The sequence below is a fragment of the Vitis vinifera genome, chromosome 5 (assembly GCF_030704535.1).
Source record: "Vitis vinifera cultivar Pinot Noir 40024 chromosome 5, ASM3070453v1".
Classification (NCBI taxonomy): Eukaryota; Viridiplantae; Streptophyta; class Magnoliopsida; order Vitales; family Vitaceae; genus Vitis; species Vitis vinifera.
Genome location: NC_081809.1, coordinates 25,802,838 through 25,830,835, shown reverse-complemented (window position 1 = coordinate 25,830,835; position 27,998 = coordinate 25,802,838). Strand labels below are relative to the sequence as shown.

The 27,998-nt window shown below is 32.5% G+C and overlaps 2 protein-coding genes, 1 long non-coding RNA gene and 2 pseudogenes across 3 annotated transcripts; 1 reads left to right on the top strand and 4 right to left on the bottom strand.

Annotated features, from left to right (window-relative positions):
• Nucleotides 1-1,568, bottom strand: LOC100267952 (stearoyl-[acyl-carrier-protein] 9-desaturase, chloroplastic). The gene is made up of 3 exons (XM_002274047.4): nt 1,451-1,568; nt 781-1,279; nt 1-675 (listed from the first exon to the last, which is right to left on the bottom strand). Exons 1-3 carry the CDS (start codon nt 1,552-1,554, stop codon nt 115-117), a joined length of 1,164 nt encoding a protein of 387 aa, XP_002274083.1. The 5' UTR covers nt 1,555-1,568; the 3' UTR covers nt 1-114.
• A 7,072-nt stretch (nt 1,569-8,640) lies between these two features.
• Nucleotides 8,641-21,771, top strand: LOC109122661 (uncharacterized). Its single transcript, XR_002030112.2, has 3 exons — nt 8,641-9,151; nt 17,419-21,082; nt 21,214-21,771. It is a non-coding gene; the product is annotated as an uncharacterized LOC109122661 (long non-coding RNA).
• On the bottom strand, nt 10,455-11,610 carry LOC100245633 (stearoyl-[acyl-carrier-protein] 9-desaturase, chloroplastic-like; annotated as a pseudogene).
• LOC100250767 (stearoyl-[acyl-carrier-protein] 9-desaturase, chloroplastic-like) lies at nt 13,860-16,107 on the bottom strand (annotated as a pseudogene).
• On the bottom strand, nt 19,046-23,850 carry LOC100266234 (protein IQ-DOMAIN 14). The gene is made up of 7 exons (XM_002276471.5): nt 23,433-23,850; nt 23,281-23,317; nt 21,897-22,003; nt 21,295-21,726; nt 20,803-21,045; nt 20,481-20,612; nt 19,046-19,956 (listed from the first exon to the last, which is right to left on the bottom strand). The coding sequence occupies exons 3-7, from the start codon at nt 21,969-21,971 to the stop codon at nt 19,231-19,233; spliced, it is 1,608 nt and encodes a 535-aa protein (XP_002276507.1). The 5' UTR covers nt 21,972-22,003; nt 23,281-23,317; nt 23,433-23,850; the 3' UTR covers nt 19,046-19,230.
• Between the last annotated feature and the right edge of the window lie 4,148 nt (nt 23,851-27,998).

The following is a 27,998-nucleotide window of genomic DNA, read 5'->3' as shown; positions in this document are numbered from 1 at the left end:
TGAGATGAGATCGTGATTATTAAAATTGAGATAGAGAAACATAGATGGCTTACACTTGTATATTACAGGATAGATCTTTGAGGACACGACCAATCTTTGTCTTCCATTTTGCACTCAGAGCCTCACTTCTCTATCCAAAATCCAACTGAAAGGAATGGTGGGTGCTTGCTTAGCTTTTTCTTGAGCTCTCTCCTCCAGCTTTCTCAATCTTTGAGCTAACCCACAAACGTAATCCTGAGCTTTTCGCCCCTCACTAGAAAGCCCAGTTAGCTTTTCCACGTTCCATCTCTCCACAAAGAATTCTAAGACATCAACATAGTCCTTGGCAGTATACACACCAAGCCTCTGAGCAACTGCGGAGAAGTGCTCAAAAAGGTTTTCATCACATCCATCATACATCAAGAAGCCCGGCATGGTGATTTTCTTCCTCATCCTGTCTGCAAAAGCCAAAACAGTTCCATTGGGATCAATCTCAAAGAGCTTTTCCACTATCTTGGTGTAGGCAGTTTCATGGCGCTTCTCATCTGAGGCTATTATGCCACATATTTGAGCCAAGCTCTTGTCCCCATGTTGATTGGCGAGCCTGGCAGTACTGCCATGGGATATGAAGGTTGCCCTTTCTTGAAATGAAGTATAGATGCAGCCAAGGTAGGGACTGTTATCATTCTGAGCATCCTATGAAAAGATGGAGAAGAAGAACTTGAGTTCAAGAACTAGTGAAGATTGTGATTGACTACAGAAAAAAAAAAAAAAAAAAAAAGCATGTAGCAAGAATCTCACCATTCCAGCCCCAATCAAATACTGAATCGTCTTCTCGATTTGTTTCATGTCTACTCTTCCAGACAGATAGAGATACTTATTAAGAAGGTCACCGTGCCTGTTCTCTTCAGCGGTCCATGCCCTTGTCCAAGTTGCCCATGAGCTGGGACTTGCCCCTGTTTCATCGCGAATTCCATCAGTGATATTGATTTGTGTTTGGTAAGTTGGAAGGGCTTCTTCAGTGATCATATGTCCAACCAAAACCACAAAGTAGTCATCTGGGGTCCCCTTAGCTCTGTCCTGTAGCTCCTTGACTCGCTCATGAAATCCATCAGATGCAGGATCAGGCAGAAAATCCTGAGGTTGCCAACATTTCTCAACTGGCTTCAGGTGAATTAAAACGTTCTCCTCGACCCAATTCTCCATGGATTTGAAAATCTCAATCTTGTGTGGTGGCATTGAGTGGGTTACTTGCACCTTGCGAGGAGAGCTAGAAATCTTCTTTGTATTCTTAATCTCCCTACATTAAACAGAAGAAATTTGGATTAGGTACTTACAATTCGGATCCGTCTTTTCACAAGGGTTAGACACTACTGGTTAGGATGAAACTATGAACATAGGCACTAGCCATTTTCTACTAGATGGTATGAACATTCCGTAAACTTTTGTAAGAAGTGAAGAACACACTCACCTGGACACAGAGCGGTGCATGGAGGCCATGGAGAATTTGGGAGATGTATGATAACCCATTTGCAGGAAAGTAAAAGAAAGCAAGGGAGTGAAATTGAGTGCCATTTTCTGACTTCACTTCCGTGTAATCTGGACGAGAGACTTGGATGCTAAATATATATATATATAGAAATGCTAAATATAATTTATTAATTTAAGTTATATCACATGTAGCAACTGCTATAGTTAGGGAATGGGGTTTTTTTTCCCACTATATAAATATTTAGTGGGTATTTTTTGTGACTTTGATGAAACTACTAAAAATTACATTTTCTAGTATACTTTTTCTAATTAATTTCATTAACTAATTTTGAAATCTATCGTGTGTCTACAAATAATAGTCTAAACATATGTTTTAAAATAATAAAAAATCTATATATGAAAACTTAATAGTATACTATTATTTTAATAAAGATAAATTTGTCAAAATACAAATGAATTAATATCTTAAAAATACAACAAATTAAATATCTTAAATTAATAATTATATAATTTTATATCTTATTTATATGTCATATAACTTTATTATTTTAAGTTTATTAATTTATTGATAAATAAAATATTTATGTATTATTATATTTATCAATTTATTTTTATTGAAGTTATATTAGATCTTTTAAGTTTAAATATATAATTTTTATTATTAAAGTATATATTTTTAATTTCAACAATAATTTATAGTTTAATATTTTAATTAAATTTTAAACTTTAAAAAAAAAATTCAACTGAAGCCTCAATGGTCTCACTTACAAATTATGGTTTTAGTTAAAAAAAAATGAAGTTCCAATTGATAATTGAGGTTTCAACTTAAATTTTGAAAAGAAAAATATATTTTATGGCATGACTTTTATACGGCAATGAATCGGACAGTTTGAACATAAGTTTTACGAAGGGGCTATACCTTACATTTTTATTTTATAAAAGGATTATTTTGCCCTAAAACTCAACTTGCTTGTTTATAGACATTTTAATCAAATTCTATGCATATTTTCTTTCTCTGAATTCAGCCCTATCTTGGAAAATCCTTCTTTTTAATTGCTAATCTACTAATGCTATGCATTTTTAACAAAATTATTTTCTCTGAAACATATAGTTAGAAAACATTGTTCTATTCTAAAGAATCAAAAACCGTTTTCAAGAATCATTGCTAAATATGTTTCTAAATTCAAGAAGAAAAAAAAAATCATTTTCAAACATTAAAATTACTACTACAAAACAATTCACCGTGCTTTTAATTCCTTTTAAAATTACTACCAAATAGATTCCAAATAGTACTCTAATAAATTCCACCATCACCAATATTCAACTACCATCCACCCCACGTTTTGTCTTCGTCGCCATCAAGGCCCTTTTTTACTCCTCTAGAGTAAAAAGGCTTTGCAACTTTACCACCATCACCATGCTCAACACTAAAGATAGATAACGTGTGTCTATGTTACGATAATAGATGTTTGTTTATTTTTTCGAACATTATATGATATGTTTATTTATTTTTAATTTGTCTATGTTCCAATCATAAGAACTTATTCATCTTTGAAACTAGTGTAGGGTTGATATTGCTTTTTATTTTTATTTTTTTTATAAAAAAAAAAATCCCTTAGAGATGAATTAAGGCAGATCTGAAAGTATAAGGTAATTTTTATAATTTATGAGAGTAATTATTGAAGGAGTTGAAGCCTGTATAAATAAGATTTGTTGACATAAAGTTGGTCATTTTTCACGAATTATTGAAATTGGCATGTGGCATAAGACTTTATTGTTGGGATTAGTTCCATTTATTAACATTCAAGACTCAACAATAGACTTTGGCTTGGAAAGCCTCGTATGAGGTTGTATTAATTGAGTGGAGGTTGATGCATTAAAAGAATATTAACATATGGCTTCAATAATTAAGTCGATACCAACTAAGTTGGATATGACTTAATATGAGTTGGATATGACTTAAATATTATTTAGATGGACTTCTTCAATTTTATTTTTAGAAACAAAAATAATATCAATTTTGACATACAATTTAAGAACTTATTTGGTAATGATTTTAAGAAGCGTTTTTAATATTTCTAATACTTGAAAATTTTTATCATAAATGTTATACTAGAAACGCTTTTTACAATCACTCTTAAACGCACTTTAAGAGTTTTTAGAGACTTATTTTAAAAATAAGATAGTTTTTAAAAAATTTAAAAATTTTAAAACTGATTTTTTAAAAACATAAGATTTTACTTTTCATGTAAGAGCTCTTATTTTAAAAATAAAAATTGAAAATGTGTTCAAAAACAATTAATAAGTTAATTTCAATCATTAAAAATATTTGATAAAATGGCATAATATTGCAATTTAAAGCTAAATATAACTTTAAATAATAAGTTAAAATAAATATTTTTTTTCTAAATCCTAACTATTATTCACCGAGTTTGTTCTTGTATCTTCTCCCCTCATTTATTTCTCATAATCTCATAAATTAGTTTTTTAATTAATACATTAATTATAATTTAATCAGAGATTAAACTTATTGACTTTATTTATTGGTTTTTTTTTCAGGACTCACTTAAACCCATTTCAAATTATTATTAAGTTTAAATTGAACACATATTTTTAAGCTTAAATGACATGATAATGAGCTAAAATGGAAGAAGGATAAAAGAGTAAGAAAAAATTGTTATTGATTTAAAAAAAAGAAATTTTCAAAATAATTTACTTATTTTTTATATTTTTTTAGAATAATTAAATAATCTGAGAAGACATAAGTTTTAATTGATTTTTTTTTCATATTTTTCATAATAAATCAAACATGAAAAAATAATTTTTTTAAACATTTTTTGAGTTTGTCAAACATCTAATTTCTATAAGAAAGTATTTTCAAATATTAAAAAACGTTTCTAACACTCTAAAATCACTATCAAACGATTCAAACAAACCCAATATAACTTATAACATTGCTATCACCGTCATCAAAACATTTCTAATTCCTTAAAGTCAATTTTAAGTCCAATAGGTCATTTTAGAGTGATTTTAATAAAGTTAAAAGTGTTTTTGAATATTTGAAAACATGTTTTTACAAAAATAGATGTTTGAAAATTTTTAAAAAATATAAAAAATCACTCAAAATATTATTTCAATTTTTCTTTTTATGTAATCATTTTTAAATGACAATATTGATATTTTAAAAGCTTTATTAAACATAAATAATTTTTTTGTATTAGATAAAATAAAAGTTAAAACATAGCTTCTATAAAAAGCAATATTTTTCTACCTTTTATATTAAGCTTTTTAAAAAAAAAAAAAAAAGAAAAAAAAAAGCTTTTATTGAATTGAAAAATAATTGGCTTTTCAAAAGTCCATTTAAATAAGGTTAAGTGATTTTTTTATTTTTAAGAATTAATTAGTTAAAAAATATGAAATAATCCCAAATTTATGAATCTAATTATTCTTATATTTTTATTTGAAAAATAACTCATTATTGACATAAATGTATTTTATTATTTTAAATATTTCATGTAGGTTTTAAAAGAAATAATTATTTTTACAAGAAATTAAGGAGGACATTTTTGTCAAAATAAAACAAAAAAAAAATGATGTTTTTTTGGAATTGTAGGTGGGTGGGAGGCTTGAGTGTAAAAAAATAAGACCTTATTTGACAATTATTTTTTTATAACAGTTTTATGTTCTCAAAAAAAAAAAAACTTTGAGAATCAAAAATTTATTTTCTATTTTTTATTCTTAAAAATAAAAAATATGATGTTTTTAAATAGCATTTTTTTAATTCTTATTTCGGTCTTTTTAAATAAAGTACTAAATATAAAAATTATTTTTAAAACATATTTAAAAATATTAAAAATATGTCAAAAACATTTCAAACTCTCAAACTTTTGTTTTACAAATCATTGTAAAACAATTTTAAAATATTATTCTAAAAAATTATGTTTTCAAAACCATTGTTGAAGGATGTTTTTGGAAACGACACTTTATTTTTCTAAGAAATGATTTTTAAAATATGCTTGTAATTAATGGTCTCCAAAAAGCCCGCGGCCCACTTTAGGCCCGGCTCGGCCCGACGGGCTAAAGCCCGGCCCAAGCCCGTTTATGGGCGGGCCGGGCCGGCCCGTAGGCCCGCCCTTAGGCCCGCCCCTTTAAAAAAAAACTACAAAAATAAAAAGTAAAAAAATATTCATTTCAAAATTTTATTCATTGAATGTATAATTACATTTAAAAATGTGGGAAAAGTTTACATCACTACAAAATAAATACATCCCAACTAGGTTGGCACCTATTTATTTGTCAATCATCTGTATTTTTCAACCACAAAAAATAAAAATAAAAATATAATATACATTTAGTCATTATTTTCTGGCGGTGATGGCGAACTATCATGCATCCATGAAGATCTTGATAATTTTAAAGATTCCATATCGGCAAGCATCTCTGTTTCTCAAATGGAATCGTACATCCTTTTATCTGCTATTTCCCAATCTTTCACACATATCCCTGCTTCAATAACATCTGGCGCTAAGTTACATCGTTTTTTACTAACTACTCTTCCACCTGCACTAAAAGCAGCTTCTGATGCAACTGTACTCACAGGAACTGTTAGTACATCACGAGCAATTATAGAAAGCACAGGATATTTGTGTTGATGTGATTTCCACCATATTAAAATATCAAAATCTTCTTGATCTTCAAATGAAATTATATCAGTATTAAGATATTTATCTAAATCAGATGTATTATTTGGAGAACTATTTGTTGTCTTTTTTCGACTTTTCAACATTTCTAGAGCTCCTTTATAAAAAGATGAGGAGTTTGTAGGTGGTAATTTAATAGTATTAATATCATTACCATATTTTTCTTTATAATAGTTATATAAATTATATAATAATGAATTTATTTCATTTTTAATTTCTTCAATTTTTATTTGGTCATTAAAATAAATAATTGTTAACCATTCATCCAAAGCTTCAAATTTCAATCTAGGGTCCACAATTAAAGCAATATAAAAAATTAAAGGTATTTCTCCCCAATATTTTCTAAATTTTTCTATCATTGCAAATATTGTATCATTAAATATTTCAAAACTTAAATATTTTTGAAGTACAATAAAAATATTAGTTATTTGCGTAATAACTCGATTTGAAGTTGGATAATATACACCACAAAAAATGTTTGTTGAAGTATCAAAAATTTCAAAAAGATCTCTTAAAAGATCCGCAATATGCCAATCATAATCATTTAATGCATAAATATCTGTTTCACAATCATTGTTAATTAATTGTATTTCATATAATTCGACTACTTTTCTATATTTTGTAATATTTTGTAAAAGTTTATATGTGGAATTCCATCTAATGGCCATATCCAAATTTATATTTTTTCTTTTCATATTTAACATTTTGCAACAATCAAAAAATAATTCATGTTTTGCTTGAGAACTATTAATACTATATGCAATGCCTCTAATTTTTTCCAATGTACTATCAACATTTTTTAATCCATCATTTACAATTAAATTTAAAATATGTGCACAACAACGCACATGAAATATTTTAGCATGATCTTCTTTTACTTGCCAATATCGTTTTAGTCTATGTATTGCTATATCATTATTAGCAGCATTATCTAATGTTATTGTCAATATTTTATCACGAATGTCTAAATCTATAATTTCATCATTTATTAAAGCTGTTATATTTTTGCCACTATGTGGAGCATTTATTAATTTAAATGAAATTATTCTTTTATTTAATTTCCATTCATTATCAATGTAGTGAGCAGTTATACATAAAAAACCAGTGTGAATTAAAGATGTCCAAATATTAGATGTTAAACAAATATTTCCTTCAAAATTTGCAAAAAAAAAATTTTAAATTTCTTTTTGTGTATAAATTTTTTTCATAATATCTCTTTTAACTGTATTTCCAGACCAACCTTTAAATTGAGGATTAATACCTCGTTGAATTGTTCCTACAAAATCATGAGTTTCCATCATGTTGAAAGGTTGTTCTGCTCTTATTATATAATCAATCATTTCTTCACGACAGTTAGATTCATCATAAGAAAATGTTTTTAAATTTCTACTTTCATTTTTACCTAATTGCATATAATTTCTAATATCTACATTATTTTTAGTTTTACAATTTTCGTGATGTCTTTTTAAATGACTTGTGCCTGTATTTGAGCCACCAGTAAGAAATTTATTACAAATTTTACATTTTGCTTTTATTTCTTTTTTATTATTTTTTAAAATTATTTCTATATTTGAAGTAAATTTTTTGTTTGATGATATTTCATCACATGGACTAGATGAAGAAGCACTTGTCATATTATAATTATTGATAAAATATTATGCCAAAAATAATAAAGTAATAAATATAAAAAAAATGTAACAAAAAAATAAAGTAGTAGGGGTGAAGTATGTTACTCAATTAGAGAACCGATGCAGAAATTCCTAGCAAATTTGAACTCTTAGAGCCACCAATACTTGTTTTGCACCACCAACAATATTGTATAATTTGAGGGAAAAATAAAAGAATTTGAAATATTGTAGAATGTGAGAGAAATAGAGAGAGAAATAGAGAGAGAAATAGAGAGAATTTGATGAAAAAATGAAAAGGAAGAAAATGTATTTATAGGAAGGTTAAAAAAAAAAAAAATTGGTCATGTGACCGTTGGAGGCTTAGCCCCAACGGTCACATGACTCACATGGAGCCTTTAATTTTTTTTAAAAAAATAATATACTTTATTTTTATATATATATAACTAACTCATTTAATAAGTACAAAAAGAATGTTGCTCAGTTGGTTGAAGCCTTAAAATTTAAGCTTAAGGGGAGGGGTTCGAATCCCCCCCTCTCCCTTCCTTTATTTAAAAGTCATTTTGGCTTATTTAAAAAAGCCTGCGGCCCGGCCCGCCCGTTGGAGACCCTTACTTGTAATATATATTTATGGATACTAGGTCGGGAATTTTTGTTTACTCCCTTCTGTAGAATAAGCAAAGAAAATCATTTTTTATATTTGAATTTTTAAAAGAAAAAAAAAGTTTTCCGTTATAGTTGGGCCTAGCCCACTGTCATACCTACGGCCCAATTCACAGACCACCATCTAAAGTGCAGTATGATTGTTTTGACTTTTTTGGATCGTCTCCCAAGCATTAGTCTCAGATTCTGTGTGTTTGTTTTTCTATCATTTTCTTGGAAACCAATCATAGGGTTGCCGTAGCCAATTATCAGAGCGAGAGCGTTGATTATCATCGAATGACGCAATTACTTGCATTGAAGGTTGGCCTTGTACAAATCAGCGAACAAGTTGCTGCCTTCACTTTCCCCTATTCTCCCAACCCGTTTGGTTGCCGAGAAAGTATAGGAAACCGGAAAAAGAAAAAGAAAAAAAAAAAAAAAAAAGATTCATGTGGTCAATTGGGCTGTTTGGCTGCTATTCATGTTGGTTGTGCCTTAAAAATGATGCATACTTTTGGCCTTTGCTTCCTCCTGTTTTCAATGAACATCGGTAAGATCTATCCACTCATAGAATATTTTGAGAATCAAATGAATTTTTAAAGGAACATTTCGACGAAAGACACTCACTCGGAACCAGAGGTGATGGTGGAAGCGATGGAGACATTGGAAGATCTGGGACGGAGAGAAAGAGAAGGAAACTTCCCGGGTTGAAAGGTAAGGGGGTTTAGGTTGAAATTCATTTCTGGACTTTCACTTCCTCTGCTTTTTCTTAGGTTCAGTTTGCTACTTAGATGCTACATATACATGGATATAGAAATTGATGACATTCGATGAAACTGCCCCATTTCAAGAAATTCATTAATTAGAAAAGATACTGCAGAAGGGTTCAGGCACTGAGAAGTAAATTATGATCAGAAAACTTTCAGAGGAAAATTTTGGCGAAGTCCTATCTACGAATGCTGTAGGTCACTCGCTATCGTCTTTGCTTTTCCTATTACCGAATCGACCCTTCTTTGGGTCGGAGCAGAGCGGCTCTAAATTATGAACAGAAAACTTTTAGAGAAAAATTTTGGCTCATTCCCTGGGGCTACATTTGCATTTATTAAGGAGCCATAATTTCCTTCTCCACTACCACCCACGTGCTGAGCTCTCTAAGCCGCTTCCTAGATTGGAATATGTACTGTAAAGACCCATTTTAAATTGGGGTTACTGGTTTTATTTTGGGTATTTTTAGATAGGCCAAGTTTGGTAATTGTTGCTTGATTTTATTCCCAGATTTTTGCAATGACTCTTATGTATAAAGGGGCTGGTTCTTTTGGTAGGGATTATGAGAAGATTATCCAATAAAAAGTTCCATTTTTCTAGTCAATTTTGTGTCTTCTTTTTCCTGGCTGTTTCATTGGTATCAGAGCTACAACCTGGTATCAAGTAATGGCAGATGGAACTAGAGGATTCTGTAAAGTGATTGAAGGAGACCTCAGATCAACAATCGTCAGAGCTTTGATACCATCCACCATTACTTGGTGCCTGGTTGTCGTTTTGAAACCAATGAAACAGCTAGGAAGAAGAAGACATATTGACTAAAAAAATAGAACTTTTTATTGGATGATCTTCTCATAATCCCTTGCAAAAGAATCAGTCCCTTTATACCTAAGAGTCATTGACTCAGCAAAAAATAAAAGGAAAGCAAAAATCACAGAACAAAATCAAGCAACAATTGCCAAACTTGGGCTTATTCAAAAATACCCAAAATAAAACCAGCAAAACCAGTTTAAAAAGGGTTGTTAGATGTATAGTGTCCTATCATTTCCTTTTTGCTAAGGATGCTTTTACCAATGTCCTATAGTGAAAGAAAAAAAAATGGCACTGCTCGAGTTTGTAGCATTCTAAGAAGTGAAATGAGATGAGATCGTGATTATTGAAATTGAGATAGAGAAACATAGATGCCTTACACTTGTATATTACTGGATAAATCTTTGAGAACACGACCTAGAAACTACATATAGTGACTCCATTTTGCCCTTAGAGCTTCACTTCTCTATCAAAAATCCAACTGAAAGGAATGGTGGGTGCTTGCTTAGCCTTTTCTTGAGCTCTCTCCTCCAGCTTTCTCAATCTTTAAGCTAACCCACAAACATAATCCCGAGCTTTTGCCCCTCACTAGAAAGCCCAGTTAGCTTTTCCACACTCCACCTCTCCACAAAGAATTCTAAGATATCAACATAGTCCTTAGCAGCATACACACCAAGCCACTGAGCAACTGCTAAGAAGTGTTCAAAAAGGTCGTCATCACAGCCATCATACATCAAGAGGCCCGGCATGGTGATTTTCTTCCTCATGCTGTCTGCAAAAGCCAAAACAGTTCCATTGGGATCAATCTCAAAGAGATTTTCCACTATCTTGGTGTAGGCAGTTTCATGGTGCTTCTCATCTGAGGCTATTATGCCACATACTAGAGCCAAGTTCTTGTCCCCATGTTGCTTAGTGAGCCTGGCAGTGTTGCCATGGGATATGAAGGTTGCCCTTTCTTGAAATGAAGTATAGATGAATAAAAGGTACAGATTGTTTTCGATCTGCCCATCCTATGAAAAGATGGAGAAAAAGAACTTGAGTTCAAGAACTAGTGAAGATTGTGACTGATAGAGATACCAAAAGCAGTCACTACATTGTGGTTTTGGAGATAAAACAGTAAAAAAGTATGCAGCAAGAATCTCACCATTCCAGCCCCAATCAAATACTGGATCGTCTTCTCGATGTGTTTCATGTCTACTCTTCCAGACAGATAGAGATACTAAGAAGGTCACCGTGCCTGTTCTCTTCAGCGGTCCATGCCCTTGTCCAAGTTGCCCAAGAGCTGGGGCTTGCCCCTGTTTTATCCCGAATTCCATCAGTGATATTGATCTGTGTTTGGTAAGTTGGAAGGGCTTCTTCAGTGATCATATCTCCAACCAAAATGACAAAGTAGCCATCCGGGATCCCCTTTGCCCTCTCCTTTACCTCCTCAACTCTCTCATGAAATCCATCAGAAGCAGGATCGGGCAGAAAATCCTGAGGTTGCCAACATTTCTCAACTGGCTTCAGGTGAATTAAAACGTTCTCCTCAACCCAATTCTCCATGGATTTGAAAATCTCAATCTTGTGTGGTGGGCCGGTGGCATTGAGTGGGTTACTTGCACCTTGTGAGGAGAGCCAGAAGTCTTCTTTGTATTCTTAACCTCCCTACATTAAACAGAAGAAATTCAGATTAGGTACTTACAATTTGGATCCGTCTGGTTAGACACTGGTTAGGATGAAACAATGAACATAGGCACTTGTCATTTTCTTCTAAATGGTATGAACATTCCGTAAACTTCTGTAAGTGAAGAACACACTCACCTGGACACAGAGCGGTGCATGGGGACCATGGAGAATTTGAGAGATGAATGAAAACCCATTTGCAGGAAAGTAAGAGAAAGCAAGGGATTCAAATTGAGAACCATTTTCTGACTTCACTTGTACTCTGGAAGAGAGACTTGGATGCTAAATATATATAGATAGTCCTTATATATAGAAATGGATGTTCTTGGGATTCAATGAGACTGAAGTAAACTCATTAACTAGTGAAGAAGACCCCTTGGGTGGATTTAGACATATGGAAAAGCAACGTGGAGGAGAAAACCCTCATAAGAACAAGTAGTGTCTAGATAAAGCCAAAGCTCACTGGGATACACGTCTTTCCCTTGGAGCATTCATCAGTTCATTAAGATGCCTTAGACTTTATTACTAAGGAGTTTATTCGGTCCCCCAAGGGATCTGTCATTCACTCAGTATACTAAGTAGCAACTAGGATGTGCAAACTCCCTTGTGAAGGCCTAATGGAAGTGTTGGTGATTTCATCTCAAGATGGAGGGATCACCACTGTACAAAGCCGAGTCGATAGCTGACAGACAGCAGAGATAGTACTGTAATGATGTACCTCTCATCTTGCTTGTTCATAGACGTTTTAATCAAATTCTATGCATACTTTCTTCTCTGAATTCAGCTCAGTCCTGGAAAATCCTTCTTTTTAATTGCTAATCTGCTACTGCTACTGCTTAAAAATATTTTTCTTCTTTTCAAAGTATTTTCCATTATTCTCAATTATTCCTTAAATACTCTAGAAAACAATTTGAAAGGCATAAGTTTTTAATTGATTTTTTTTTCATATTTTTCATAATAAATTAAACATAAGAAAATAATTTTTTTTAAACATTTTTAAGTTTGTCAAACATCTAGTTTCTATAAGTAAGTATTTTCAAATAATAAAAAATGCTTCTAACACTCTAAAATCACCATCAAATAAACTTTATAGAATATACAACATTGCTACCATCATCATTGAAACACTTCTAATCCTCTCAAAATCAATTTTAATTCCAAGAGTTCATTTTAGAGTGGTTTTAATAAAGTTAAAAGTGCTTTTGAATATTTGAAAACACTTCACAAAATTAGATGTTTGAAAAACTTTTAAAAATATAAAAAAAATCACTCAAAATGTTATTTTAGAAATATTTTTATTTTATGTAATAGTTTATAAAAGAACATCATCAAAGTTTTTTAAAATGACGATGTTGATATTGTAAAAGCTTTATTAAACTTTTTTTTTTTTTGTATTAGATAAAACATAACTTCTATAAAAAGCAATATTTTTTACCTTTTTATATTAAACTTTTTTTAAAATCATAAAATTTTTAGACCAAATTTGCCAAACAAATTTACAAGCTTTTATTGAATTTTTTTATAAAAAAAAAATGGTTTTTCAAAAGTCAGTCTAAGCAAGTTTAAATGAGTTTTTTCTTTCTAAGAATTAATTAGTTAAAGGGGATAAAATAATCTTCAAATTTATGAATTTAACATTTCTCATGTTTTACTTATATATATATATATATATATATACTGTTTTCTTAAATCAATTTAAAAGAAATTAAGGGTTCATTTGATAATTATTTTCAAAAACAGTTTTTGAAAACTATTTTTTAATATTTTATAAAACAAAATGTGCTTGGAAATTTAAAATGTTTTTAATATGTTTTAAATATTTTTAAATATGTTTTAAAAAAATTATATATATGTTTTAAAAAAATTATATATAAGGTTTTATTTTTAATCATTCTTCATATTTGTATAATTATTTTTAAAAAAAAATTTACAAAATAAGTGAAAACAACTTAAAAGAACTAAAAGGTGTTTTTTGAAAACACCCTATTTTCTATTTTTAAGAACACAAAAAAAAAAAAAACAATTTTTTGGTTGCTATAAACATCAAAAAAAAAAATTAGTGAATTGAATTATCACTAAATTAATCTTCAAAATTATGACTTCTCAATTCAATAAAATTTGAGCTCGACAAGTAGTAAGTCACACACATTTGACGTCTAGTATATATTCAAAATGTGATACATAGTGAAATTTGAAAGACTATAAAATTTAATTTTGCAAATAAAATTAATATTTCCAATTATAGACCAAAGAGAATTTAAAAAAAAAATCTCAAATATCTTCCAAGTGGAGGAAAAAAGATAACTAAAAATAAAAGGAACCAAAGTCTTTTTCTTCAATTTTGCACTCAGAGTTTCACTTCTCTATCAAAGATCCAACTGAAAGGAATGGTGGGTGCTTGCTGAGCCTTTTCTTGAGCTCTCTCCTCCAGCTTTCTCAATCTTTTAGCTAAACCACAAACATAATCCTGAGCTTTTCGCCCCTCACTAGAAAGCCTAGTTAGCTTTTCCACATTCCATCTCTCCACAAAGAATTCTAAGATATCGACATAGTCCTTGGCAGTATACACACCAAGCCTCTGAGCAACTGCTGAGAAGTGTTCAAAAAGGTCGTCATCACAGCCATCATACATCAAGAGGCCCGGCATGGTGATTTTTTTCCTCATCCTGTCTGCAAAAGCCAAAACAGTTCCATTGGGATCAATCTCAAAGAGCTTTTCCACTATCTTGGTGTAGGCAGTTTCATGGCGCTTCTCATCTGAGGCTATTATGCCACATATTTGAGCCAAGCTCTTGTCCCCATGTTGATTGGCGAGCCTGGCAGTATTGCCATGGGATATGAAGGTTGCCCTTTCTTGAAATGAAGTATAGATGAATAAAAGGTACGGATTGTTTTCCATCTGCACATCCTATGAAAAGATGGAGAAGAAGAACTTGAGTTCAAGAACTAGTGAAGATTGTGACTGACTACAGAAAAAAAAAAAAAAAAGGGCATGTAGCAAGAATCTCACCATTCCAGCCCCAATCAAATACTGAATCGTCTTCTCGATTTGTTTCATGTCTACTCTTCCAGACAGATAGAGATACTTATTAAGAAGGTCACCGTCCCTGTTCTCTTCAGCGGTCCATGCCCTTGTCCAAGTTGCCCATGAGCTGGGGCTTGCCCCTGTTTCATCACGAATTCCATCAGTGATATTGATCTGTGCTTGGTAAGTTGGAAGGGCTTCTTCAGTGATCATATCTCCAACCAAAACAACAAAGTAGTCATCCGGGGTCCCTGTAGCTCCTTGACTCGCTCATGAAATCCATCAGATGCAGGATCAGGCAGAAGGTCCTGAGGTTGCCAACATTTCTCAACTGGCTTCAGGTGAATTAAAACGTTCTCCTCAACCCAATTCTCCATGGATTTGAAAATCTCAATCTTGTGTGGTGGCATTGAGTGGGTTACTTGCACCTTGTGAGGAGAGCTAAAGGCTTGTTTGGATTCTTAACCTCCCTGCATTAAACAGAAGAAATTTGGATTTGGTACTGACAATTCAAATCCGTCTTTTTACAAGGGTTAGACACTGGTTAGGATGAAACGATGAACATAGGTACTTGTCATTTTCTACTAAATGGTATGAACATTCTGTAAACTTTTGTAAGAAGTGAAGAACACAGTCACCTGAATACAGAGCGGTGCGTTGAGGCCATGGAGAATTTGGGAGATGTATGATAACCCATTTGCAGGAAAGTAAAAGAAAGCAAGGGATTCAAATCGAGAGCCATTTTCTGACCTTCTAGTCTGGACAAGAGGCTTGAATGCTAAACATATTTAGATAGTCCTTATATATAGAATTGCATGTTCATGGGATTCAATCAGACTGTAGTAAACTCATTAACTAGTGAAAAAGACCCCTTGGGTGGATTTAGACATATGGAAAGGCAACTTGGAGGAGAAAACCCTCATAAGAGCAAGTTGTTCTTTAGATAAAAACCCTTGAAAGGCTATTATGCTAGCTTATGCTTCCTTGTTGCTACCTTAATCGAAAGTTCAATGTGATACATGTCTTTCCCTAGGAGCATTCATCAGTTCAAGATAGAGGGATTACCACAGTAGAATGACAAGTTGGTAGCTGATAGACAGCAGAGATACTTCGGTAATAATGTACTTCTCAACTTGCTTGTTTGTAGACGTTTCAATCAAATTCTATGTATATTTTCTTCTCTGAATTCAGCTCAGTCCTGGAAAATCTTTCTTTTCAATTGCTAATCTGTGACTGCTCAACCATACATTTATGATAATAATCACCTAACACTGCTCAACTACGATCCATCAATTGATAGCATGACTTAAGAATGACCACTTGGTACATCCATCTAAAAGCTCATTAGCCATGTCTAAGGATTCCAAAAACGGCTGTTAAGGTTTTCACCTCAGCCAATTTGATATATATTCTTGGCTTATTATCTAATAATCTAAGTTTTTAGGTCAAGTAACAATTTAACATGGTACCAAAGCTTCATTTTCCTCACAACTGTGAGATCCTCCCCAAAAAGTGCCACGTGGCTCCCTATCCCTTGGACACGCAGACGGCCCCCCTTGCGACACGTAGCATCGCTCATTCCACCCGGAGGGAAATTCTGTACGGCCGACGTTCCACCATCTCCGGATATATCATAGTCGGCGCCTGCCACCGGATGGGAGAGAAGTGCGATTCAACTTCCCCGGTTAGACATGTCCGGATCCTTTGGTAACGCTTACCCGGAGTACATCCGCAGTCAACGATTCAGATTCCCTGGACAACTTGACTCGTCAAACACTCATGATTTGCCGGATCCATTTCTGCCCACAATCAAGAAGCAAACTCCAACAATACTGTCGACCAAGTCTCCTGAACTATCACTCATCTTCAATACGAGATACGCTCGACAAGACATTCCCAAATCTTCTCAGATTGCCTGACGCATCCCCGGTACCTAAAATCATAAATTGAGGTGACCACCGCCGCCTGAATACCCTTCTGACAGCCGCCACCTCGCACCAAAAGGGTCATGATTGCTTCACCACCCTATGAGCCGCAATCATGACGATGGGACCCGTTAGCACAGCGAGGCCATACTCTCTGAATCATATATAAACTCTAAGGAGACTCTCAGGAGGGTAAGGATCCTTGAAGAAAATCACGGAGCAACACTCCCAAAGGAACAATTTGTTTTCAAATAGCTTCCAAAAGACTAACTTAATCATCGGAGAGTGTGTCCGGACAACCCATCCGGACATCTTTTTGCAGGAGGAAGGAAGGATCACTGTAATGCGTTGATCGAGATTCTGTTGCTAGTACTTGCTACTGCAGTGAAGGAATTTCGCTATCAACAACAACCACGCGGAGATGGTTGAGAAGAGGGTGAATGTGTAATGGGGTGTTGAAATTCTAGCCTAAAATAAATTGAGATAAATTGTTTGTCAATTTGCGAACAATGCATGCTTTAAGTTGCCCTAGCTGCTACTTCCATGATTCATAATATTTTTCTTTATAAGACAACTCAGAAGGTGCTACTTCCATGATTCATAATATTTTTCTCTGTAAGACAACTCAGAAGAAAAAGGAGACACGCCAAAATTAGACAAGTTCATCACAGGAGGTCTTTCTGCATTATTTTGGCATTGTTTTATGAGTATAAGCCAAAAGAACAACAAATTCAATAGTGAAAATATTGACCTTTTTTTCTGAACTTTCCTTTTTTTTTTTTTTTTTTTTGTAGACAACAAGAGCATGCATTAATAAGCACCAAAAAAGAGTTGGGGGCGCCTTACGTATATAGGTTGTATACACAGAAACAAGCCAAACACACCTCAACCAAAGAAAGACCACAAACAAAACACAGCAAAGTTAACCACAAAAAAGAGTATCAAGGAAAATCAACATAGAGGGGAAATTCAGCTCCAAAGAATCCCTAGTCCACTCAAAAAGAATTCGAAAGAAGAGATCCTTTAAACCCTGGTCAAAGAGATATTCATCTTTGAAGGTTCTTCGATTATGCTCTTTCCAAACACATCAAAATAAACAAATGGGAGCTAAGCGCCACAATGCTCTAATCTTCTTTTGCAACCCCTTAACTTTCCATTGAAGAAGGAGATTTATTACTGAATTTGGAAATACCCATGTCACTCCAAAGAAGGCTAATAAAAAGGTTCAAAGCTTTCTTGTCTTGACGAAATGAATCAGAATGTGATTGACTAATTCTTCACTCTCTTTACATAGATTACATTTATTGACTATTTGTCATCCCCTTTTCATTAAGGTATCTATAATTAGGATCTTCCCCCAAATAGCTTCCAAAGCAAAAAAGCAAGTTCTGAGAGGAGCATGGGATCCCCAAACCTCCTTCCCCGGAAAAACAAAATTATTCTCCCCACTTAGAGAACAATAATAAGACTTAACATCTTCTTTCCAACATAAAGTGTCCTCACCTTCTTGTACTTTTAACAAGTCAAGAGAACCCTAAAAGTGGGTCACCTCCTCTACCTCCCAATCTTGGAAGGGTCTTCTAAAATGAACCTCCCAACACCCCCTTCATCCCCTTCTCTTTTCCAAGATTTTGCAACTATAGCATTTTTATGGGAAGTTATCCTAAAAATAGTAAGGTAAACATCTTTTAGCTTGAAGTCCCCCACCCACGTGTCCCACCAAAAGCTTGTATGACTACCATTTCCTATATAGATAGAAGTTCTAGCAATAAACTCTTCCCACTCTTTTCTAATGTCTTCCCAAAGGACTCCCTCCACAATCTAGTAGTCCAACCCCCCTCCACCTCCCCGAACTTTCCACAAATGATCTTCCTCCACAAACTTTCACACTCAACAGAGAATCTCCATAGTCATTTGCCTAACAAAGCTTGATTGAGACTATATAGTCTTCTTATCCCCAAACCTCCAAAAAATTTTAACCTTACAAACATCTGACCATTTTACCAAGTAGATCTTGCTCCTATCTCCCCATAAAAAGTCTCTTTGAATTCTCTCTAATATAATTCTCACTTTTCTAGGAATAACTCTAACCATTTTACCAAGTAGATCTTGCTCCTATCTCTCAAATCTCCCTATAAAAAGTCTCTTTGAATTCTCTCTAATCCAATTCTCACTTTTCTAGGAATAACAAAGAGGGACATAAAATAAACAGGGAGATTTGAAATAATGCTCTTTAAAAGGACAAGTCTTCCTCCTTTGGAAAGGTAGTGTTTTTTCTACAGATAATTTCCTTTTAAACCTCTCCTCAATAGAGTCCCAAACACCACAATGTTTTTTTCCTCTACTTTCTCAACAACCAAACAGAAAATAAGGCCTGCTTTTTAGGCTATCGAAATCCAAAAGGAAATGTAACAAGATATCTTCTGAAAACCCAAATCATCTTACATTCAAACCATCAATTCCTAGTACTGTATCTTTATTATTATACATCAGTAATTTGTAAAGATATCACCATACACTCAATTAACAATATGAAGAAAAAAAGAAAAGACTCGCCAAATATGAAATTTAGAAGGTTGAGAAAACAAAAGAAAAGGGTAAAGAGATCACACAAATCGGTTAAATGGCTTCCTCCCAACTGTAGCTGGCAAAGAAACGGTCGAATCCACACTCAAATTCCCAGTAGATTGCAGAGACTGGTGCCTCTCTATCACCCTCTGAGAGGTGGAATCCTTGCTAGAGAACAAGGTGCCTTTGTTCCACTTGAAAGACCCAATGCCTTGACCCAAAGGGAACGAAAGCCGCCTCTTTGATTCAGCACTGGGAGTCACTGGATACCTCTCCTTGGGGTTGCTGTTAGCTCTCACTTTGGCTTTAGCTGACACTGTTGGAGTCATGTAGTTTGGAACTGAAAATGGCGGGCAACTGGTGAGGCTATCATCATCTCTCAGTGGCACATCAAAGGTAGAATCAGCTGCACTAGCTCTCGGCTTTGGATATCTTGATAGATTTGAGCCGTTCGCTTGTGGCACTCTATTTGGAGGGGTCTTTGCTCTTGCAGGTACTGCTGATTTTGAGGACTTTGGTGTGAGTGACTCAAGATTGTCAAACCCGAAACTCTGTTGCCTGTAGTTGCTTGCTTGGGGTCGAGGACTTGGCCTGAGATCTGGAGTCGGTCTTGTGGGTGTTAGTAGGATGCTCTTGGTGGCTTGACTTTCAGGAGGATTTGCCGGAGGGAGCTGACGTTCTAACCAGTTCCACCACCATGGGAATCCCCCAGATCGGATATCCATTATAGATGCTTGAGCTGATTTAGGGGTGGCTTTCCACAACTGTCAACACAGGTTAGTGAAATCATAAAACGATATCAGATAATTGAAAAGGTATAGAGAGTGCAGGAATCTATTCTGTGTAAGAACTGGAAAAGGGCAACCAGAACTAAAATTTTACTTGATTGGATAAACAGTATCCTAATGTCCAGGCCTAAAAGTCATTCGGGTTAGTGAAGCCTATCCGACATGATAAAATAAAATATGAACTGGGTAGCATCTATTAGAAAGAATGATATACATTATGACTTGAACCTTAAAGCTTAAACTTGTGGGAAAATTGGTTACCGGATACAGTATTAGAACCCCCTTTAAAGAAAGGTCATAGACTCAAACTTCACAGCAACTTTTATTTCCCTGAATTTATTGAGCTCTTTGCCTATTGGACTATTTGTTTCTCCACATGCAAGCATGAGACCGCATGTGAGGGAGGGTGTTAGAAAATGTTATTTACATTGTATGCCCCAATTGTAAAAACCTAAACTTGTCGAAAAATTGATTGTCCAATAATATTAATAGAGTAGTACCTGGTGGGAATATGCATAGGCCATGGCTCTTTCTCTCTTGATGACTGCCTCCACCTTTTTCTGCAACCTAGCTTCTATTTGCTCTTTCGTCAGCTGGCTATCATCCCAGTCTTCATTGTTACCTGCCTCAGACTGTACAAATGCCATCCCATCATCAATTGTACTAATCTTAATTGAAACACAGAACAAAATCGAAAAACAAGCATGATTTCATGTAGATGAGTGTCTTCCCTTTGACTATAGCGATCAAATGATCCTTAAGCATGTGCTCTTCTAATAATGAAAAACAATCCAACACTAAATCAAACAAAGGGAAACTTACTGGCTGGCTTGAGGCCCATTTGCCTATGCTGCTCTCCAGTTCCTTGTCATTTTTGTATTGAGATTGACGTTGGAGTGCCTGGTTTTCTAACATCTGGATCCTCCGGGACTGAATCTGTGACTGAACCCGCACTAACAGCTGCATGCATTTCATTGCATTTGTTGTCTGGCGCTTCACATTCTGGCCTCTCACGACTCCCTGTAGCCTCACCAGACCCCTGAGTGCTCTGAAGCTCCTCCTTGCCTACATTGAAAAAATCACATCAGTGAATCATTTCATGGTAAGATCATCTGGCAAAATTCAGCTTAAATTAGAATCATTTCAATTACTCAAAAAATAATTAAATTTGAGTTGTGTTATATTCCCATGTTGTAAAGCTTTCCTGTTTGATTTGCCATTATTCTACAACAGGAGTATAAAAATCAAAGCCCAACTTCCATGGGGATGATTTGCTTGAATTTCTCCAACAAACAAGAAAGAGTGGAAGCTTACCATATAACCTCTGTATGCTGTCTGGATCCTGATAGCTGCAATATGGTGATTCCTGAGAGTTGGTTCGGGTCTGTAGCTGACTTCCTTGTGATGATGAAAAGCCCGAGGAGACGCAGCCCTTGGTGAAGCAGCAGCCCTCGGTGATGCAACAGCCCTCGGTGATGCAACAGCCCTCGGTGAAGCAGCAGCCCTCGGTGAAGCAGCAGCCCTTGGAGAAGTTACCCTCGGAGAGGAAACTCTAGGAGGCACAGGAGTTGGTACTTTTGGTGTCTCAGAAGGCGTTGGAGGCCTAAGAAATATCTTATTTTGCTGCTCTCTTTCAGCATCCCCTAATATTTTTTCAATACTACTTGGCTCTCTGAAGAGCGGAATAAAAGAATGTGTATCTCGCCCTTTCTTTTTCTTCTCTTTCGCATTTTTCCTCTCTGTTCCCTACAACAATTCATAATAATTCCAAAATCAAATGACTTATTACAAGTCCTGTTTCATAATTTTTCGAGCATGGAGGCATTTCCAGCATTCTGGAGGAAGCTAAACCAGGGATTTTGGAGGTTGGAACCCAAAAAAAGTGTCTAAACACCATGGATAATCTATCTACTTACATTGACTAGTTTCTCTTTGGAGTTGGGTATGAAAACCCTCTTGATTGCAGAAAACCAACTCCCTTTCTTTCCCATGTTCTGGGCTTTACCATCGCACCGTGGAAAACCTGAAAACAGATTAAACAAATAAGAATCCTCAGACCCAACTACAAAAACAGAAAATTGACTAATATCAGAAATCGTACAAAAATCTTTCTCAACTTTTCCTGACACGAAGCTCTACTTCATTATTATACTAAAAGAATAATGAGATAAACTGTCTCGGTATCTAGACCCTTTTTTATTGTGATCATCTCAATATCTGGACCTTTTTGGATTGAACATTTCCAGCTTGATCGAAAACCCACAAAACCATGCAACAAAGCTCACAAGGATGTTGGGAATCAAGGCCACAGCTCTAGTCTAGGTTATTGACCAGATCAAGTATCATACTATAAGAATAAAGAGATGAATTGCCTCAATATCTAAGACCCTTTCATATAGTTCTTGATTTGGTTTTCGGGTTAATCAAAAGGCTGAAAAATCACACAACAAAGCATAATGGGTTTTTTTCCCAGAATCAAGGCCACACCTCTAGTCTATAGGATATTCACCAACTCAAGTGTTGTACTAAAAGAATAATGAAATGAGTTGTCTCAATATCTAAAATCCTTTTGTTTTGTGATCATCTCAATATCTAGACCCTTTTGTATTGTTTTTGATTTGTTTTTTCGAATTCATTGAAAACCCGAAAATCGCACATCAAGGCTTACTGGATTTTTTCTTTTCTCTTTTTTGGAATCAAGGCCACACCTATAGTCTAGGTTATTTATCAACTCAAATATTACCCGAAAAGAATAATTTGATGGATTGTCCATCTACACCCTTTTGTTCTGCGATTGCCTCAATATCTAGACCCTTTTGTATTTTTCTTGATTCGGTTCTCGGTTATAGGATTAATTATCAAAAACCCGAAAAATTATCCAATGACCCGAAAAATCACACACCAGGGGTTTTTTGGAATCAAGGCCACACCTCTAGTCTAGGTTATCCACCAAAGTTATAAATATAGAGGAAACAAAAAACAAGTTCCCTATACATACTATATTATATTTATACGGAGGAGTGTGAAGAAACTTGAGCTTCATACTTGATTTTTAAATCCAAAAACAGAACACAGACACCTTTGAAGCTTTCTTCAGAAGATAATAAACTGAATTTATTTTACAAATCCCAAAGTTTCCTTCTAAAAAAAGGTGGAATTTTGAGCCAAAATACCCAGGAAATATCACAGAAACAGTAACTTTCTTCCACACAAAACTCACAATTCTAGCTGCTGAATCCAGCATCTGCCCCAAGAACAAAAGGAAATTTACCAAAGAAAAGAAAAAAAATGGAGAATTACCTGAACCCACCAAGCATATCAACACAACTTCTCACCCCTGCAACAACAGAAAAGAGAAAAGAGACTTCACCTTTTGGAAAATTACAGTAATCATTTCCACCAAAAATCAGAATTAGCAAAAACCCAAAAGAGATCACCCCTAATTTTTGTACCTTGTGAAGGCAAAACTGTTGAAACCCTTGAAAACCCACTTTCAGAAAAGGCTGAAGCAACCAAAAGAAGAGGGGCAGGGGGAGGAGAGATGAAGATGAGCCAACCCTTCTCTTCCTTCCTATAAACTTTAAGCTATATGTTCTTGTTTTTTGGCTTATATCTTTCCCTTTACTTTGAATATGGTTCTCCTCAAGAATTTTCACTTTCTTTCCCACCTTGCACCTTTTGTGGGATATATAATTTTCTTTTCTTTCGGTATGATGATGATGATGAGAGAGAGAGAGAGAGAGAGGGAGAGAGAGAGGGGGGGGGAGGTTGGCCACTTTCCTACTCAATATGCCTCCAACTTCAACCAAACTTTACTTCAATGGGAAGACTTATTTGTATTTGTGTTTACATGTGTATTGTACAAACAAACTGATAAATATATATATATATATATATATATATATGAAACTGAGTTTGATTTTTTGTGGGGTTTTGTTATTGTTGTTATGGGATCATTATTGGGTTAGGAGGATGGTGATGTGCTGAGAAAATTGGGAAAATATGAGGTGGGTTATGATTGTTTGTGTTCATACTTTTGGGACATGAACAAGAGCGTGGTCTTTACTGCACTTTGGATCCTTTTGCTTGGCAACTTCTTTGGATGATTTTTTTTCTTTAATTTTAAATTTAGGTTTCAAATTTTCAATTGGAAATGAAAACTATTCAACCATTTCATACATTTTGTATTGCCAACCTATCCATTTTAATTCATAGCTAAACATACTAACAATTTGGAACTATTTTTTAGAATAGAAAACTATCATCTAATTTTGAAAATAGATTTATCAAACTTTTGTCTTAAAATATTTTTTTTTTTCTCAAACCAATTTTTTTAAAAAAATAATTTTGATGTATTTTTAATTTTTATTTTTTTTATTTTTGCAAAGATGTAGTAATAACTAAAAGAATATTTTGAAAACATTTATATTGGCATTATTAAGAATAAATGAAGAAAATTGTTTTTCATATTTATTCTTGAAAATAATTTAGGATCATTTTGTTTCAAAATTATTATAAAAAAAATATTTTTTTAAATGTTACCAAACATATCATTAATTTTTAAAATTCCATGATTTTAACTTTATTTACTAATTTAAGTTGGATTTATCTATTTATCACTAATGAATTATTCTACAAATATAATATCTTATTATGCATATTACATTTTTTTTGTTTTATCATTGTTGATATTAATACTAAGGGGGTGTTTGGTAAACCAACTTAATAACTTAAAGTGATTTAATAACTTAATTTAAGTTATTAAAAAAATTATATATATTAAATAAAATGACTTAATGGTATGATTTAAAGTAAAAAATAACTTTAAATAATAAATAACTTATTTTTAAACATTCATCTTCGTTTTAGTTTTTTATTATTTAAATAATAAATAATAAATAACTTTAAATAATAAATAACTCATTTGCTACTTCACAACATTTATTATTACTCGATCATCTTTACCTTAGTTATAATTTATAAGGATAAACATATCAATTTGATGATTCAAAATAATTTTTAAATTAATTTATGAAACAATCTTAATAATTAAAATAAAAATTAAATAATAAATTTAAATTAATAATTTAAGTATAATTTAACTTAAAAATCAATTTAAATTATTAAATAATAAATATTAAATTTTATCAAACGTTTGATAAGTTATAAGATGTACATAAAAATAATAATTAATGACTAAAAAATTATTATTTTGGATCACTACCTTTATTATTCATTATTTTCATTTTTTTTTCTCTTGATTCTTGAATGATCATAAAATATTATACAATTAGAATCTTTGATATGGATATTGTCGGGATAGATTTCAATAGTTCTAATAAATAAAATAAACAAATAATTTTATTTAAAAATAATTATTATTAAAATAAAAAAATCCTAAAAAGTAAGAAAGCAGCCTTTCACCAACTTGGACCCAAGAGAAAGGTAGTTAGACTAACACCCACACTTAATGAGGAGACAAATGGGCACTTTGCCACATTATTATCCCACTCCTTTCCTTAGGACCGTGTGCTACACTTCCCTCACATGAGAGTGGGTGGCCCACAACTGAGAGAATTTGGTGATCTGGTCTAGCTGGACCTCATGAGTGATGATGAGGATGTGGGTCCTTCACCACTCAAATGAACCCCATGTGGAATCTCAGCCATTGGATCTGAATAACAAATCATCATTATTTTGTGTATTATTTTTTTTTGTGGCAATTATAGCCCTGTATTGGGCACGTGAGCCTCAGAAGAAGCATGTTATGAAAAATTATTTGTATTTTTATCCTCAAATTTATCTTAAAATTGATAAATTTAAAAAAAAAAAAATTACCCTCACGCTCGTGAACTAATTCTCAATTTATATTAAAAAGTAGGGCCAACCAGAATTAAAAGACTTAATAAATTCAAAACTCATCAAGCCTTTAATAAATTTTTTTAAAATCTTATGAACAAATACTACATCAATACGAAATTTATGCTCCTTTTACCCTATAAACACCGCTATTTAAAATATTTTACACTAATAGATATAACGTTTAAAAGAGAAAATATATAAGATAGATTTATATAATTTATCAAAAATGGATTTTTATTTTTTTGAAAAAAAAAGGTTGATTTTGACCATGGAAATGGTCTATATTTGACCCCTAAACATGCGTTTGATTGACTTGAGTCATCTCCCAATTCATGATTCTAGTCAAAAGCAATTTCATTCTGTTTTATAATAGTTGAAAAACATATTTATGAGTCAAAAATATATATATATATATATATATATATTTTTAAACATGGGAGGAATAGCATTTTTTTATTTAGTGAAGATTGTTGGTCATACTCTTTTTATGATTAAAAAAATGAAATTATTTAAAAATATGTGTTTAGCTTAGTAGTATAGATAAAATTATCGGGTTTTGATCTCTATTAATTCTTAGATTCGTCATTAACTATCTTATATAAAAATTAATTGATAATTAGTGTAGGAATAGGAATATGAGGGTTTGTTTGACAACTATTTTGAAAAATAATTTTTTGTTCTTTAAAACAAAAAAACAAGAAAACATGTTGTCACCAAAAATTATTTTATGTTTTATGTTCAAAACAAGGTATTTTCAAATAACATATTTAGTTATTTTATATTTTATGTTGTTTTCAACTTATATGATTAAAAATAAAATATTAGATATAAAAATTATTTTAAAAACATGTTTAAAATAAAAACATAATTAAAATATTTTAGGTTTTTAAAACAGATTTTTGTTCTATAAAAAATCAGAGAACAATTTTTAAAAACTGTTTTTGAAAGTCGTTATCAAATAGACCTTAAATTCTTTATGGTATTCAATATCATTAACATTTGGATAATCCATCAAGAGACTTATGAGCAATATTATTACACTAAATATGAACATATTAATTGATTTATACCATCCTATTTTTTCATAAGAGGAAAATAGTTTTAAAAAAAAAGACCTACTAAAATTATTACATATTTGTAAATGAAGTAACTAAAACAATTTTATGTGGTGTACCCCAATTTGAGTGGTCATCATTAATATCAATTAAAAATTTAATAAATAAAAATTATTTTTAAAAAAATATCTTTAAGTCAACGGAAGAATTTTTTTTTCAAATATATTGTAGAAGCACAATGTCAAGAAGATAAATATGAAAGCACTACTTAAGATAATGCTTGGTAGCTAGGCTTAGCCTTTAAACATTCATGACTTTTTGGAAAATAGATTTCCTAATTGTCTTTTTTTTTTTTTTAGTGGTAAATGATTAATTCTTCCAAAGCTCTCGTTAGAAATTGGAATATATATATTGTTTTGTTTTAACTATCGAGGAGTCAGCTCAAGCAAGGAAATTGTTGGTTTAATTTTGATGTTCTATATTAAAAGTATTTTTAATGTATTTTTTTAGTAATTATCTTTGACGACATTTGGTTTTGGACATGTATTAAAGAAAGAAAAAAAATATTTAAAAAATTGATTTTCTTAATTTTGGTTTAATTATAAAAATATAAAAGAAAATCAAATATGATTAAAATTAGTTAAAATTTATATATTTTTTAATTTTTATATTATTGAAGAAAATAAGTTAAATGAGTTTGAAAAAATATATAAAAATAATTTATTAACTTTATATTTTTAAAGAGCTTTTTTTTTTCTACTTTTCCTCTTCATTTTCTTTTCTTCATATTTTGCTTTAAATTTTTTGGAACCAAACATAGTCGTTAATAATGTATCATTTTATTCTAACATAGACGGAAAACTTCAAAGTAAAAAATGTTCGAGAATTTAGATATAATATTTTCTACTATTGGATTAGAAAATTCAATGATCTAAAATTTGTATATATTAAGCATTTTTTTAACTACATGTTATGATTGTGTTTATAGAATTCTAACCATCAATGCCAATGCCCAAGTCATCTAAAAGATATGATAAATAAATAAAAAGAATAAATTCATATCAAATAATAATGAATCACTTTAGTAATCAATTTAAGATT